A 15502-nucleotide genomic window follows, 5' to 3' on the forward strand; every position below is an offset into this window, starting at 1 on the left:
AGTCATATCATACATCGTATTGCATTATATTATTCATGTCATAAACTGGCTGTTTCAGATTAGGCCAGTGATGTTGGTATAGTCTAGCAATATGCTGGTAATAGAGGCATGAAGTACAACACCAGTGGAGGGTTGTGGGGTTTCTATCTATTTAAAGGCTTAATAGATAACAGATATTAGTTCATACATACATACACACACAAAGCGTATTCTGTATTCTCTAAAAATACTTCTAGTTGCATCACAAGGAGCATCCAAGTCCATAGGCTAGTTATGACTTTGGGAGGAGAAAAAGCCTTTTACCTGTTTCCATTTGGTGCCCTTTTAATCTCATTGAATATCCAAGGGAAAACCAAGCATCTCATATCTGTGTGTTTAACATCTTTCATACTTATCTTAATGGTGTCCTTTCCATACTAAACAGTCCTGGTTGTTCTTAAGTCTTGATATGCACATAGCCAAAATAAGGGAAATAGTGAGCAAATACCTGTTTAAAAATGGTTATATTTTCCGACAGCTTTGGGGTTTAATGTTGGAGGATAACTTGGAATATCTGGAGTCAAATTTGGCCTCTGTAACAGCCTGATAACAGCACTTTGACAAAGTGGCTCTGAGGAAGGATTCAGTGACCTGTACCTGGCTAGACCTCTGCTCCTCTGTGCTCTTTGGCACAACTTTAACCTTCCCACACCACTCCTTGTGGCCAAAAGTGTATGTTCCCATTGCCTGAGTTAGTGCCAAAGATGCATTTACAGGTTGTGACATTATTAGGGCAACAGAAAGGGACCACCTGAGTGACTGGTGATTATAGACTCGCTTTGATCCTGACCTGCCAAAAGGCTTAAAATTGTGCTGACTTTGAAGTGTGTTAGAAATTAAGAGCTGCCAGTTTAACCATCAATACATAGCCAAGCTATGTATTGATACACAGCCTTAACTGCTTTGATGACTCAGGGCCTTGGACAGATGTGAAGGTGTACATTGGGAACAAACTGTCAAGAGAAACAAGATTAACTTAACGCAGTCAGCATGCAGGAAGGTAGGTATTACCTGTTGGGGCGAGTGGAACCTCTTCCACACCTCCACTAACATATGTTGTTATAGGTTTATTTAACTCCTGGGGTAAAGCTGCCAGAGCACTGAAATCATCCATAAAATATACCATTCTTGGATTAAAGGCAATCTGTTCAAGCTCTGCCTTATCCGCACTCCTAACTCCAACAGCAAAAGTCATCACTCCGGCCCGAGCTAATGCATTGGAAACTTGCAGGAAGGGATCGGCAGACCTCCCTGCCGTCACCAGGACTAGGACCTGCGGCACTTGTTCATTTATTCTGCTCCCACCGGCTTCCGTGAAGTGATTCGAAAGCACAAAGTTCAGTGCAGAGCCAGTGTTCAGCACTGACCCCCCCTTGGGCCTCAGCTGCCCCATACGTTGAATTATGTCTGATTTGGTTTGGTACGAATACAGAAAGAACTCTGTTTTAGGAGTGTCACTAAATTGCACTAAGCCAACTCGGATTTTGTCACTGCCGACATCAAGGTAGTTAACTAGGGTGGCAACAAAGTCACGCACAAAGGGGAAGTTGGCATTTCCGACGTTGAGTGATCCATCCAAAAGAAAGATGATATCCCTTTTGGTTACTTGAACTGCAGTAGAGCACAGAAAATAACATGAGACATCACAGAAAACAAACATGGATTATTTTTTGTCATGTGTGCATACAGCGTACGCTGTACACGCATGTAAACATGGTTAGGAGGAAGGATGAGAAAAAGAAATGGGAAAGAGTGTGATCAGCACAGAAGTAACAAGGGCCTTGCTGGAAATGACAAAATTGGGCAGGGGAAGTTTCTGATGTGTATTGAAAAGTCTTTTAAGTGTCAAGTTTATCAGTGGGGCTTAGCCTCTGCCATGACAGATCTTTTCAATGGCTGCCAGTACCAGAACTGCATGCTCTGCCCCAGACCCTTAGCCATCAAAAAGCAGCTTCATTTATTTTGGTGGAGCAATACAGAATTACACCTATAGACATCTTGCTTATCTGCAAGTCAACACACAACTACTTGTGCCTTTCTAACGAAGCTTTAGGGAATGCTTTTGCTTTTGGCATTTTAAGTGGGGTTTGACACCCGGTACTATCACCCCTTAGGTGATAGCAATCCCCCATTCCATGGAGATGCTCCCATGCATCCCCATGTAGAGAACCATGTACTGCCCTGCATGGTTCCATGGTCATGCTGTGCAGCCAGCAGCGGCTGGTCTGTGGTGCAGGGTTAAGCTCCACTTGTATGGGGAAACACTTTTGCCAAGCAACCATTTTGGTTGGTATTTCGAGTGGGTATTAAAAATACCTTTTACTGATAGGCTTAGGAAAGTTGGTCCAAACCAGACTACAACAGCTGCTTGAGCCACCTGCTCGTTTGATGGCTACATATAGTGCAGAAAACTGCATGTTGATGTCTGCAGTTATGGACATACATTTTGTGGGCTGTTCAAGAGAGAGAAATTTCCCACTTTTGGCCTTAACCAGCCAGTTCTTAGCTCCTTTTTTAAAGTTAAGTCCTTCCTGGGCTGTCTCCCAGAAAAGTGTGATTCAAGGCCCAGGGTGAGACAATATCTAGTTGAAACAAAGCAGACTGCCCAGTGTCAAAATCAATATGTTACTAATAATAGTCATTCTATGGAGTAGGATATGATTACTTGCTTATGGTGTATGTGAATAGCTGTGAGTACAATAGAGCAAAAGGACTGGAAAAAGAGAGAAGCTGCATGAATGAGCTTTACAGAACAAGGAAGTCTGGGAACACTTTAAATTTCCATTGCAGATTAGAATGCCAGGTTTGTGTACAGCCATGCAAAACTGCATTAGCAAGAAACACGTTCTGAACAAAAAAGCTTATTAAATGATAAGTACTGTGATACTCATCTTAATTAAGGACAAGTATTGGCAAACTGATTTTAAAACGTTTGGTCTGCTCCTCATGTACAATGGCCATCAGGTTTCATTCCTTAAGGACCCTTTCAAAAGCTGCTTGTTTTGCACCATGGTTTACAATTGGAATTACTTGGAGAAACTAAAAAAATGATGGACATGGTTCAACACCCATTTAAACCAATGGGAACCTCACTCCTGACTTCACTAGGAGCTGCAGCAAGTCCTGGTTTTCAGTGTTCATATGCCATAAGACGGAAATGCAAGGATCAAATATATCTAGCATTAGTTCAACCTCAAGCAACCCTATTAGGAAGAAATCCTGAGAAATCTGGTATATCTGTACTCAGCTACACCACCTCTGGAGATGTAGTGGAAACTGACTGAAAAGACATGACTAGCAACTGGACTGCTTCCACATGACTGATGTCAATGGCAACACCAAGTAAAAAGGATCCACTGGCTTCACAGGGCTTTGGATCACCTTCTAAACAGATTAAACGAAAACCAACACTGCTATAAACTCATACATCTCTCAGGGCTTGAGCTGAGTAAACAACAAGAGAATTGTAAATATGTTCTGAAAGGGTAAGTTGCAGTTGCTGTTAGGCCACATTTCTATGAACATCTCCAGGAACAAACTTGCTTATTTTCTTGGTACTCAGAAGAAACTTCTATGTTTTCTTGAGCAAATCTCCCCCAGAAATGATTCTCAAACGGGGGGAGATATTTTAACATTCACAGTGTGTCCTGCTTATAGATTACACAAACCCTCAGCGAGAGAAAAAGCTTCCACTGTATGATTTCAGTACCTGACTAGTAAAGCACACCTTTCACGACCAGGCCTTTAAATGTTGGTGACAAATACTGGATGGGACAAAAATCTCCAAGGAGGAATGACAAAGCTGTAACAACCATGCTACCAAATCCACCGCTCTGTTCCTGCTCATTTTGCAAACCAAGGAGACAACATTTAGTTATGCTGAAACATGCGCTTGATGCTTTTTCTCCCTTATCTCCACATGTCCTAGAATAACGGTTGACAAACATAAACTCTATGTCTTTAATTAGAAACAGGTCATTAATTACCTGATGGTGGTTCTTGGATAATCAGTCCTCCAGAGAGCGTCCTGATAGGTGACAGCACTTCAGGAAGAATGGCTTGCATGAACTGGACACGGAAGTCATTAGGATTGAACACAAAATCTCTCTCATGGGCAATCTCCTGAAGTTCTGCCAGGTCAGCATTTCTTGACCCAATGGCAAGGATCACTATCCGGTTCCTTTTCATCTCTGCTGCGGCTTGGTCAACAGCATCCATGGACTTACCGCCAGTGATGAGCACCAGCATGGGGAGCACCCCTTCCTCCATCCTGCACCCAGCAGCACTGGTGAAGAAGTTGTTCCTCACAAAGTCCAGTGCCGAGCCAGTGTTCAGTGCCGTACCACCCATGAGCTTCATTCTCTTGACATTAGCCATCACATCCTTTCTGCTCTGGTGGGTGTTAAAATAGAACTCTGGCTTCACAGTGTCTGCGTATTGTGCCACCGCGACTTGGATCAGGTCAGGTCCAACCTCCAGCCTTTGGACAATTTTGGCAACGAAATCACGAATTGCATTAAAGGGAGCAGTCCCCAGAGCAGTTGAGCCATCTATCAGGAAGACTATATCCTTCTTGTTCACTTCAATAACTGCAAGTAATGCATGAACATAAAGTTAGCGGAAGCCTTCACCACACAGCAGATCAGTTCTAAGTCAACAATTCAGCAACATTTAGGACTTCTTGTCTGTCTGAAGTACTGTTACTCTCAACAACTTTTGAAGTGTCTTGCTTTCAAAACAGAATTATTGTCTGAGTTCTAGCAGAGAGTTAACAAGAAATAGGAATGTTTTTCCTATCTAAAACACAGAAGAGTTTAAGAGTTGCAAGAATTACGTTGTTTATAAAACAATATTAAAATGCACATACATGTCAAAACAGGAAAGAAAGACAAACGGGAAATCTTGGTACTCAGCTGGCACATGAGTTAAAATAAGCAGGTGATGCTTCCTCTATCTGCAGTGGAGCCATCAGAATCATGCCAGAGCATGGTTTGGTTTCAGAAGGATTAGGTTCCCAAAAGCAATGACATGAGAACAGTCTCCACTTATTCAACGTACCTGGACTTTGAGTCTTCACATCCTACATCTTATTCCATATCTAACAAAACCAAGTTATGATCTTTCTTGGCACAGCTAGCCCAGCCATGGAAGAGCTGAATCATATTCTTGTTGCCATGTCTTTAACAAAACAGGTCCCCTACGTTGTAATCTCTGAAACTTTATTACTGACTACATCAAAGGAAACAGAACAAGCACAGTTAGCTTTCCAGTTCCCCGGCTAAGTTTGAAGGAAGATAGCAAAGAAAAAAAACCCTGTTGTGCAGCATTGGAACCAAAGCACCATCATATTTAATACAGCAGATGTACACACAAAAACCCAGTAAATATTAACAGGATCAATACCGCTGTGATAAAAGCATTGTATGTCATTGTCATGGGAGATAATCTGGATACCATCTTTTATACAACCCCACTCACATCATCACCTTCCTGATTTCATACTATTTAAGTGAAAAAGAAAACCTTGTGTTGCTTCCAAGTTATGCTGGAACATTATGGATCATTGCATTATGCTGGACTTGGGGTTTCTTTAAATTGCCAAACCACCTAAGAGCTCCTGAGATGGGGTCAGTATGCAAGGCGGCAGGTTCATCACCTCCCAGGCTTACCACTATGATCAGTGCACAGCCCGGGGGAAGAGGAGACCTGGAATCTGTGGGATCTCAAACCCCTCAGGGGAGGTGGAAGCAAATATTCATGTATGGCCTGGATGGCAAAGGGCAGCCCCTCAGCCCATCAGTGCTTCTCTGAATGGAGGCTATTTACTTTGGAGTTGAACAAAACCCAAAGCTTTGGCTGCAGTCCTTCTTGGGTGGACACCAGCTGGCTATGGAAAGCAGTGCTCCCAAAGGCTCATCTCCATCAGGTTTCTCATTAGGAGTAAGTGCCATGAGACTGGGCTACCCCAAGAAGTGATTTAGAGCTGAAGATAACATCCGTGACTCAACTGCCTCTCTGTCCTCAGTCCCCAAGAGACCTGCCTCCAACACCAATGCAAACCTTTGCACAAGCCTCTTGCCGAGTCTTGCTGGAAGTTGTTTGATTAAGGACTGACTGTCTAAATGTGAAGATTAGAATAGCCCACCATGGTGCTGTCAGACACAAAGTGATGAGAACCTGCACAAAGCAAACCTGGTGGTACCCTCCACAAAATACAGCTTGCAGTTGGCTGCCCAGGTTGTCAAAACAGAGCTACTCACAAAGCCACAAGGATTCGTTTAAACAATCCCTTTCCCAGAACCATTATATCCCCCACTCATTCTCCCAGCTAAGTTTTTTCATCAGTTGCTCCAAGGAGAGAGCTAAAAACAGGAAACTTGCCAAATGGATAACGAAGGCTGAAATCTCTGCTTTGTATCACTCAGGAGAGATGCTCAAAGTACTTCCTTAGCTTCTCAGCAGCTAGATACCCAAAAATGGAGACCCTGAAAGCTTTTGACTTTATATAGAAGTTTGTGGGAAACATGAAAGGGGCTTTGCAAAGATGAGGGAGCAGGGAAGGAATAGCTCCCTCCACTCCTCATTTCTCCTGCAGCTCTCAAAGCCTGCAGTATGTTTTATTAGAGGAGAGGAATGCAAGAACCAAAACCAAAACCCACAGGAGGAAACAAACCATGGTGTTAAGTTCAATGGATACAATTAAAGCAAAAGCATTTAAGCAATGCTATACACGTCTCATAGGACTGAGCCCAGTAAAGCTGATGGCAAGTCTCCCAGGACTTTCAAAGGATTTGGGATCAAAGCATTATGTCTTTGACTCTAAAGGCTAGGAATGTTGGAGGGTGTCAGCACTGAACCCAGCCCTGCATAGTTCCCTCCTTGTTGCAATCTCAGCTATCTTTGGTGAAGCACCTCTCATAATTTAATCGTCTGGGATCCCCAGCAGTTAAAGGAGAAGGGGGAAGAGAGGCAGAAAGGCACTTTGAGGTGTCTATTCATCTCAGAAGAACTAGTGTTCAGCCAACATTAACGTGAGAGCTAACGTGAGGGCTAATGTAAGGTGGGGTGACTTTGGTACTTCACAGGAACGCTTGGCACCGCAGTGGGTTTGGCATCCCTTTTGGGCTGCGGTGTGTCCCACACCAGTGCTTTACACTGCAGATTTCCAAGGCACTGACATGAATCAAGCAGAACAGTCAAAATTAATTTCCATGGGTGCTAGGGAAAGGAAATTCCCTAAAGCTCCTGTGAAAATACCCACTTCTACATTTAGCATATTCATCTGTATGTAATTGCACAGGCTGATGCTACAGTTGTACCTGCTACAAATGAGCTGGCATTTTAAGAGACAAATCTAGAAGTGCAGATGATACCAAATATAGCAACATTTTTAATGTCACGATTCAAACTGTTAGAAATCAGAGAGGCAGAAAGAGGTTTTCTATTGAGCTACATGGGTCATGGCATGCACATTCTAGCTAGGCAGGCAGACTTCAGCTTATTTAGCAAAACATGGTTCTCATGGCGTACTACGAGCAAAAGTTCTTTATGTTCTTTCCTGGAATAATCAAGGCAAGGTCATAAAATGATCTTTCAGGCAAATTCCTCCCTTTGATTTGAGCCACAGGACAGCAATCGTGTTTAGGCATAGATCAGCAAAGACATCTGGAACACAGTTTTATGTGTCAACATACATCATGAAGTGAACAGTATGTACAGAACTGCAGAATGGCACTTGGATCCTGAAAGTATTGTTCCCATCTAGCATCCTGGTAATTAAGTGCAGCAACTCCAGCCTGGCCCTTTCCAGGAGCCTCTGAAGTACAATGTGCTGTGTCTTCCATAAAGCCTCTCTATCAGTAAATTTAACTCACTCATAAAAACACAGGGTGAGAAACTCCTAATCACCTACTTGTGAATACAGATATTCATTATTGCACTACACCCGAGCTAATGCTAGTCCAGAAACAGTATCAATAAGGACTTAAGAGTGACAAAGTGACTTAAGTGGAACATTGACACCTACATTTTCTTTTTCCATGGCCTCACAGTAAATTTTCTCAGCTGACACATTGAAGGGAAATAGATGTTAGCAAGGTAGGGATTTCACTTCAGAAGAACTAACGCTCGTTTTGCTTTTTCAGTTCAGCAACACAGGAGTTTCACCATTTTCCCAAGAACAATGCACAGTTTCAATGAGGTATGGAATTCTACTGTTTTAGCAAGCTGTGAAATAAGGATCCATTTAACATCCCTGATAGCTTCCTCAGTCAAATTTCATTCTCCTGACACTCAACTGGCATATAATGTAAGCTAATGTGACATACAGAACTGACAGTGGGGCAGGATTTACTCCTAGAGTCCTTACATACCCCAGAAAGGATTATATGAGATTTTTTATACCCTGCTTGTGTCCTTTAAAGCCCCATGCCATGCCAGTGATTGACACACAACCCCACAGCTTTCAAAAGATAACCCACTGGGCAAAAGCATTTCTGCCCATCAGCAGCAGTGTCCTTCCCACAACCAGAGAACAGAGATTCATTGCAAAAGGAAAAAAAAAAAGCAATTAAAAAAATAAGTATGTTTTTCAAGTGTGCAAAAGCTCATTCATTCATCGCAATGCAACAGTCTAGAAAGGCATACATACCTTCAGTCACAATGGTTGGGGCCTCTAACAAAATGAGTCTTTGGGCCACTCCAACAATGTTGGGCAGTAATAATTCTCGAAGAGCATCAAGGTTACGGATATCCAGGGCAGTAAATGCGAAGCTTCCATCAGTAGCAATCTGCTGCAGCTCTGCACTGTCAGCATTCAGGACCCCAATGCTAAACGAAAATATACTAGCTTGCTTCACCGCTAACAAGCCCTCTCGGATATCATCACTAGACTCTCCACCACTTATCAGCACTAAAATCTGCGGCACCGCTTCCTCTATCCTGCTGCCTCCTGCCTGGGTGAAGAGGTTCTCCACCACAAACTCCAGTGCCGCACCGGTGTTCGCTTCCTCGCCACCGCGGAAACTAAGTGCCTTCACGGCATCCAGAACTTCCGCTTTTGTGGAATAGCTGTTCAAAGCGAACTCGGTTCTGGGTTGATCACTATACTGCACCACCCCAATGTGTATTTGCTGAGCTCCAACTCTGAGGCTTTCAATCAAATTTACAAGGAAATCACGTATGGCTTGGAAATTGACACTTCCGATGTTGTCTGATCCGTCAATAAGGAAAATAAGGTCAGCAGACTCTTGAGCTTTAAAAAAAGAAATGCAAAGGTGAAGGCATTAAAATGGGTGATTACATGCAGTTGTACAGTGTTCTGACATGTTTCTTAGAAAACCAGTAAGAAACACGAAAATGAGCAAACAAAACACATGTTTACTGAGGAGGTTTGCCTCTTAGTTCTGCATTCTGATTGAATAAGAGCCCCCAGCCCCAGCCCAGTAGCATCCACTGCCCATCAAGAGACATAACCTGAGCCGGTGGCTGCATTAACACACGGGTCAGAATAATTGGCACATGAGGAGAAAACTTGGCAAAATACATTCTTTTTTCCAATCTAAATCCATTCCATCCGTGGCCAGTACTGTCTCAATACTTAGAGCCAAAAGGAAAAGGTGGATTTTGGTGATAATTCACCCTGAAGACAGTGGGTGAGGACAGCGAGATTTCAAGGAGGTTTTCCTCATTACACTGATTTTTATTTTTTTAAAGGAAAACCTGCTGTTACACTGGAATCATGTTATTGGAATCATGGAAAGTTTCAGCCTCTCTGTTGCAATTCTTCTGTTTTGCTGGTTAAAAGTAGTGGCTGAATTTATTGGCTTCTCCCACCATGGAGGATTATTATTCCAAATGCATTTGTTAGAAACAGTGAAAAGGTCTCAGTTATTATTCTTGCACTGTAACTCTTTTACCAGCAGCCAGCATAGACACAATGGTATTGCAGACCTGCACAGCTGCCAACTACACCAAACAATTGTCCTGCTTTAGTTACTTTGCACAAGGCTGCATTGATTATCGATGGAGGAGTTTGGTTTGGATTGGTATTTTTCATACAGACTCTGGATATTCAATCAGGGAATGCAGAATCAGGTTAAAACAGGGTGATGAAATCAGTCATGACACAATTATCCAACTCTATTTGTTGTGACCATACCCAGATGATCGCAAGCATCTGCTGAGAATATACACACACCGAAAAACCCCCAACCTTTTATATGGCATGAACATGATTGTGAAGGGGAAAACATTTTTTGCTGTGAGACTTACCGAAGCAGACCAAACATGCCCTGGTGTTTGCTCTTACTCCTTTTGCTCAACTAATTTATACCCATCATATCACCAGGAGCCATATGCATGCAAACTGGGATAAAGACCACCCAAAAACATGCTCAGATGTTTCCATGCTATTACTCTCCAACCTTGTGAAGAAATCAAATTTCAGACTATTTGCAAATGCACTGTTTGTAAATCCCACTCAGCTCTCAGCTTTCAAAAGCCAAAAGTGAAACCAATAGCAAAACTGGCATGGAGTTTAGCAAGGCCAGGGATAAACCTGTGGTCTTTGCTATTAACCAGCAGTGGTAAAACCATTGGTTTTGGTTTGTTTGGTTATTTTTTCCCCTGTTTAATTGTTTTTTCTAGTAAATGTTTTCATATATCATGATGCCACCAAGAGATTCAAATACTACCACAATTCCAGCGACTAAACAGAAGGTCTCCAGGGCATCATCACTTCCCTGGGCCAACTCCATAGCCAATGTCGGCTTTAGCATTGTTCAGAATTGTAAAGGACTGCAGGATTTGTTTTTCCATCGAGTCAAAATTTAGGGGTGCTTTGTGCATTTTTTACTGTGCCATTTTCAGGTGGGATGTACATGTTCTATTTCATCGTATAAATGAAGGGAAAATCTCAACGCGGTTGTACCCAGCGCTGCTTTAGATACCCTGAACATCTTTTTGAGGAACAAGGTTTCAAACATCAATGGGTGTCATCACAGCAGCACAGGTCACTCCCGCAGGAGAGAATATACATGGGAAACAGATATATTGGATAATGTGTCATCACTGTAAAAAAACCTTGTACTTCAGTGCACGTTTATGGAACAAGCTGGTGCTGGAGAACAAATAAAAGCATGCTTGTTACACAACTAAGCAAGGAGGGTCAGATGAGACAGACAGCTCAGGTTTAACAAATACATCAGGGCAAACTTGGGGCTGACCTTCACATTTATTCTAGTCAGCTCTGGGGATGGCCAGAGACCAATAGCTTTGGTACTTTATACTGGAAGCACTATGGTACTGGGGGGGGTTAACATTTCTGTTTCATATCAGGGCTCATTTTTAGCATAACTTCCATGGCATTTTTACACATTTTAGGCAAACGTTATTTGTACCATCCTTTGCACATTCTTGTGATCCAATGTTTAGGACCTGTAACATCTTTTCCTATGTTTCATGATATTCCATAGATCACCCATGCAAGTCACACAGGGACAAAATGACTGTAGTAGGATTGACTTAAATTTGGGTTATGGGGGAGAAGGAAATGCTTGCAAAAAATCTCTCAGAGTAGAAATGAACTTAGAAATACATGATAAACACAAAGGAGGCAACTGCCTTTAAAGCTTTTAAAGGAATGTCTGTGATTCCAGATATTCATGTACTATTGGGTTACATGCTGGTGTGCCCCTGAGGAGGACAGTCAGTTGCCAAAGAGCAATTCCCCTGTGATTTCAACAGGGAAGCACTGTGGTCCTCAATGGAGAAGCCGCAAAACAGCCACTGCAGTGCTGTAGCTGGCTGGGATAACACTCATTTTCACATATAGTGACATGAATTTCTCAGAACTGGTGAACCTTACGTCACCCTTCTGGGGCAGCTGCTTTTCTTCCCTGTGGCTTTCACATGATCTGGATATTTGCCCTGTCAAGCACTTTGCACAATAAAAACACACATGAGCACAGCCTTTTGGTGTTGCTCAGTGTCATGCAGTGATGGAGAGCACTCAGTGGGGCTGGCGTGAGGGTTAATCAGGCAAGACAACACAGGGGGATTAATGTTACACTTCCTCATTACACTGCTGTTGCCTTACATCACCCCGCAAGCTATTGACCTTCAGATGGAGTCTCAGGAATAAAAAGAAAGGTTTGATCTCTGGGGCTTCTGCTGTGAAGCACAACAAAGCTGCTCAAAGGGCCCTTTGCATGAACAGTGAAAGGCTAGAGGAAGTGTCTTGCTTTTTTTCCAGGCAAACTGGGTCCCCAGCTTGCAGTCAGCACAGATCTGTTGAAGCCCAAGCGGTTTGAAGAGAAGTTTCAGTCACAGGAAGGGTCCAGCACTCCACAAGGTGGAAGCCATCAGCTTGTACAGAAGGCATTTGTGTGGTGTTGCAAAAGGGGCTCTCCAACCACACACCCTTCTCCAAGCACATGAGAAGAGAGGCTGAGGGCCAGCTCAGGGATGGGGTTTCAGTGGAGAAGGTCTCCACCAAACTGCTTTTCTTGTCTTCTGTCAAGAATGACTTTCTGGAGTAGCACATTGCCTGTCTCCCCTGCTAACTGCAAGGGGACATCCCGCATGGTGCCCCTGCAGCCAGCAGTGACCTTCTCAGTCTTGAGGGTTTTTGATCAGGGCCTCAAAGAATCATTGCCACAGCTAGTGTGCTCATCCCCTGTTTCTCTGCCTTGGGAGTGGATAGGATGAAGCAATTTAATAACTCTGCAGAGCTCCCTGCAGAGTTACTAACTTGAGCTCCTCTCCATGCCATGGGTGCAAAAGGGTGGTCACAACAGGTCTCTGCCCATCCAAGGGCTCCTGTGCTACCTCATGGGATGCCAGTTCAATCTGCAGGTGACAGCACGCTTGATAGCTACAAACATGGGGCCACAAGCTTCAAACCTTTGTTTTTAAACCTCTTGAACGTCCATCTCAGTCTTGCCCCTACAAAGGCTTTAAACAGCGCAACACCAGCAGATCCCATGCTGATGGAAGCCATCAGCAGTCAGCCATTACCTGTGATGTCTTTAACCAGTCCTTTGGCCCCAGCCTTTTCTGGAGTCATGGATGAACGGACACTCGCCACTAAGTCTCCAACTATGCCATGGAGAGCGGTAAAGTTCTCTAGGTTGAAAAGGTGCGTATCGAAGGGTTCGCTTGCTATTTCCTGTAACTCCCCTTCCACTGCATCCTGCACGCTGATCGCAAACAGGTTTACATGGGCTGATTTAAGGACAGATGATGGCAGAGCCACATCATCCTGGGATCGTCCGTCCGTTAACACTATAATAACCTGAGGGACACCTTCACTGGCTCTGCTTCCAGCAGCTTTAGTGAGATGGTTCTCGATTAGGTACTCTAATCCTTTTCCAGTCTTGGTGCCTCCCCCCACGTAAGGCATGTTGGCAATATGGGACAGGACGTCCTGGGTAGAGGGGTAGGTATTTAACTGGAACTCTGTGTGGGGGTTTCCGCTGAACTGGACCAGGGCAAAGCGAAAATCATTTCCTCCCACATCTAAAGCTTTTACAACATCATACAGAAACTCTCGAACCAGTTGGAAATGTTCCTTCCCAATGCTCCAAGAGGAATCCACTAGAAATATTATATCAGCCACAGCAACGGGTTTGACAGCTTTAAAAAAACAGATGGGGATTTAGGATTTTCTATCAGTCAGCACAAGCAGCAGCATCCTCCTCCTCCTCGCCCAAACAACCGACAGCTTCTTGTGCATGGTGAAAGTGAAGCTCAGCTTCCCCTTATCGCCTGCAGCACAGCGGGAGGTGCTGGAGAAAAGCCAGACAGCCATCAGCACCCTGACACCACAGGCACTGAGGGACAGGAGAGGACAGCATGCGACCTACCCTTCCCACAGAGGGGGAGGCAAGATGCTTCTCCCCTCCTGGACCTCACTGCACAGCCCTGAGCCATACCCCTGCAGCTTCACGACTGAATTCAGGCTTGCTCAGTCCCTAGCTGCCCGTGGTCACATGCAGATTTTTTGCTGACTCAGGGCTTTGCTGCCTCTGTGGCAGTGCTCAAGCAGGCAGGGCTGCCCCGTTTAAGCAGCCTGGGTGCTGGCATGAGTTTTCCATACTTTTCCTGCTGCTAACACCCACCTCATGACACCAGCTCTGGTCCTAGAGGCACCAGTGCCTTTCTAGAGGTCGGTGGCAGTGTTCTTCTCACTGCTAAAGCTCTCCAACACATGCAAGCAGGGCAACATGGCTCTGCCCAGGAGAAAACCTGCTTGGGGCCAGCCAGGGCACATGTCCTGCACCTCTGTCCCCCGCAGAGCATCCTCAAAGGCACGCCATTGGCCAGAGACATGCTTGGGAAGGCACCACACGAATTGGCCAGGGTCTGAAAGGACCCTCAGCTGGGTGGGAGCTGAGGAGAAGGTGAACCACAATGGACTATCGACATGCATGTTAAAAACCAAAAGGTGTGAACTACTGGCACGTTTGTACAGGCAAAGTCACGAAATGCAGAACAGTCTCACCTGCTTGCTGCTGAGCATGAAGCAAGCAACAGCCTGAGAGTAGGAGATAAAACACTGCCTCAAAGGGCAAGTGTCGGTGTTTCCTCATTTTGGTCTTTTATCTGAGTTTTCCTTTTATTATCCTTGTTTTGAAGCACCCAACGTGAGACCTAAGGGAGGAAAACAGGGAGAGTGAGGAACAGTGGTAGTGCTGGCCAGGCATGGGTGAGGCACAAGATAGAAAAGGCAAACCATGGGGTTTTGCAATGCTTTTGTGCACTTTGACAGGGCGAAAAAAAACCCAAACTCTTAATGCTGTACAGAGTCTGCTCCTAGCAAGCATTTCTTTGGAAGAGGAATCATTGCTCACATAATTGACATTTAATCACCCCTGTGGACTTGGGTAGCTTTCTTCTTGCCTGTGCTGTCCCAGGTAATACCTAATACATAGGAAAACGGTCAGCTCAGGTTTCTACCAACTCTCAAATCTATGGTGGCTTCTCACCTGCCTTACCCTCCCATGGGTGACCAGCTCCAACACCTTGGTGAGTGTGTTCCCTCTTCCTGCTGCCCTTTCTTATTTCATTTTGCACAAGCACCATGACTGTAACTTCCCTGAGCATCCCTTTTGCCTCAGCTCACCTCTTCAGCTGCCCCAAACGTACAAATGGATGTTTCACTACCCCACATCCAAGTGAGCCGCATGATCAGGAAGAAGCCCTTGGCCTCCCACGGCCTCACAGCCTGATCATATTCTGGAAAGGCATCAAGAATACTATTTCATATGTTGGAACCAGAAATAAAACTTAGGCAAGTTTCTTATCTGTGCTGCTCCTGATGAGCCTCCTGAACGAATGCCTTGTGCAGGAGAGCTGTGGTTCTGTCATCATAAAGACAACCAATTTATTATTTCATGTTCATTTCCAAGCCTACAGAGCAGAAAGGAACAAGGTTTGCTTAACTGGAAAAACCTCCTCCCAG

At 44.3% G+C, this 15502-nt stretch overlaps 1 protein-coding gene across 2 annotated transcripts in view; it reads right to left on the reverse strand.

Annotated features, from left to right (window-relative positions):
• The window catches only part of COL6A3 (collagen type VI alpha 3 chain), a gene marked incomplete at both ends in the record, with an annotated part of 50521 nt that extends 35891 nt beyond the window's left edge, over positions 1-14630 (reverse strand). For both annotated transcript variants that reach the window (XM_080621811.1, XM_080621810.1), the window contains 4 exons: positions 1051-1650; positions 4026-4628; positions 8690-9292; positions 14543-14630. In XM_080621811.1, the coding sequence (XP_080477937.1) occupies positions 1051-1650; positions 4026-4628; positions 8690-9292; positions 14543-14630 (1894 nt within the window). The remainder of the gene's footprint in view (positions 1-1050; positions 1651-4025; positions 4629-8689; positions 9293-14542) is intronic.
• Between the last annotated feature and the right edge of the window lie 872 nt (positions 14631-15502).

Source organism: Psittacula echo, assembly GCF_963264785.1.
Source record: "Psittacula echo genome assembly, chromosome: 6".
In the NCBI taxonomy this organism is placed as follows: Eukaryota; Metazoa; Chordata; class Aves; order Psittaciformes; family Psittacidae; genus Psittacula; species Psittacula echo.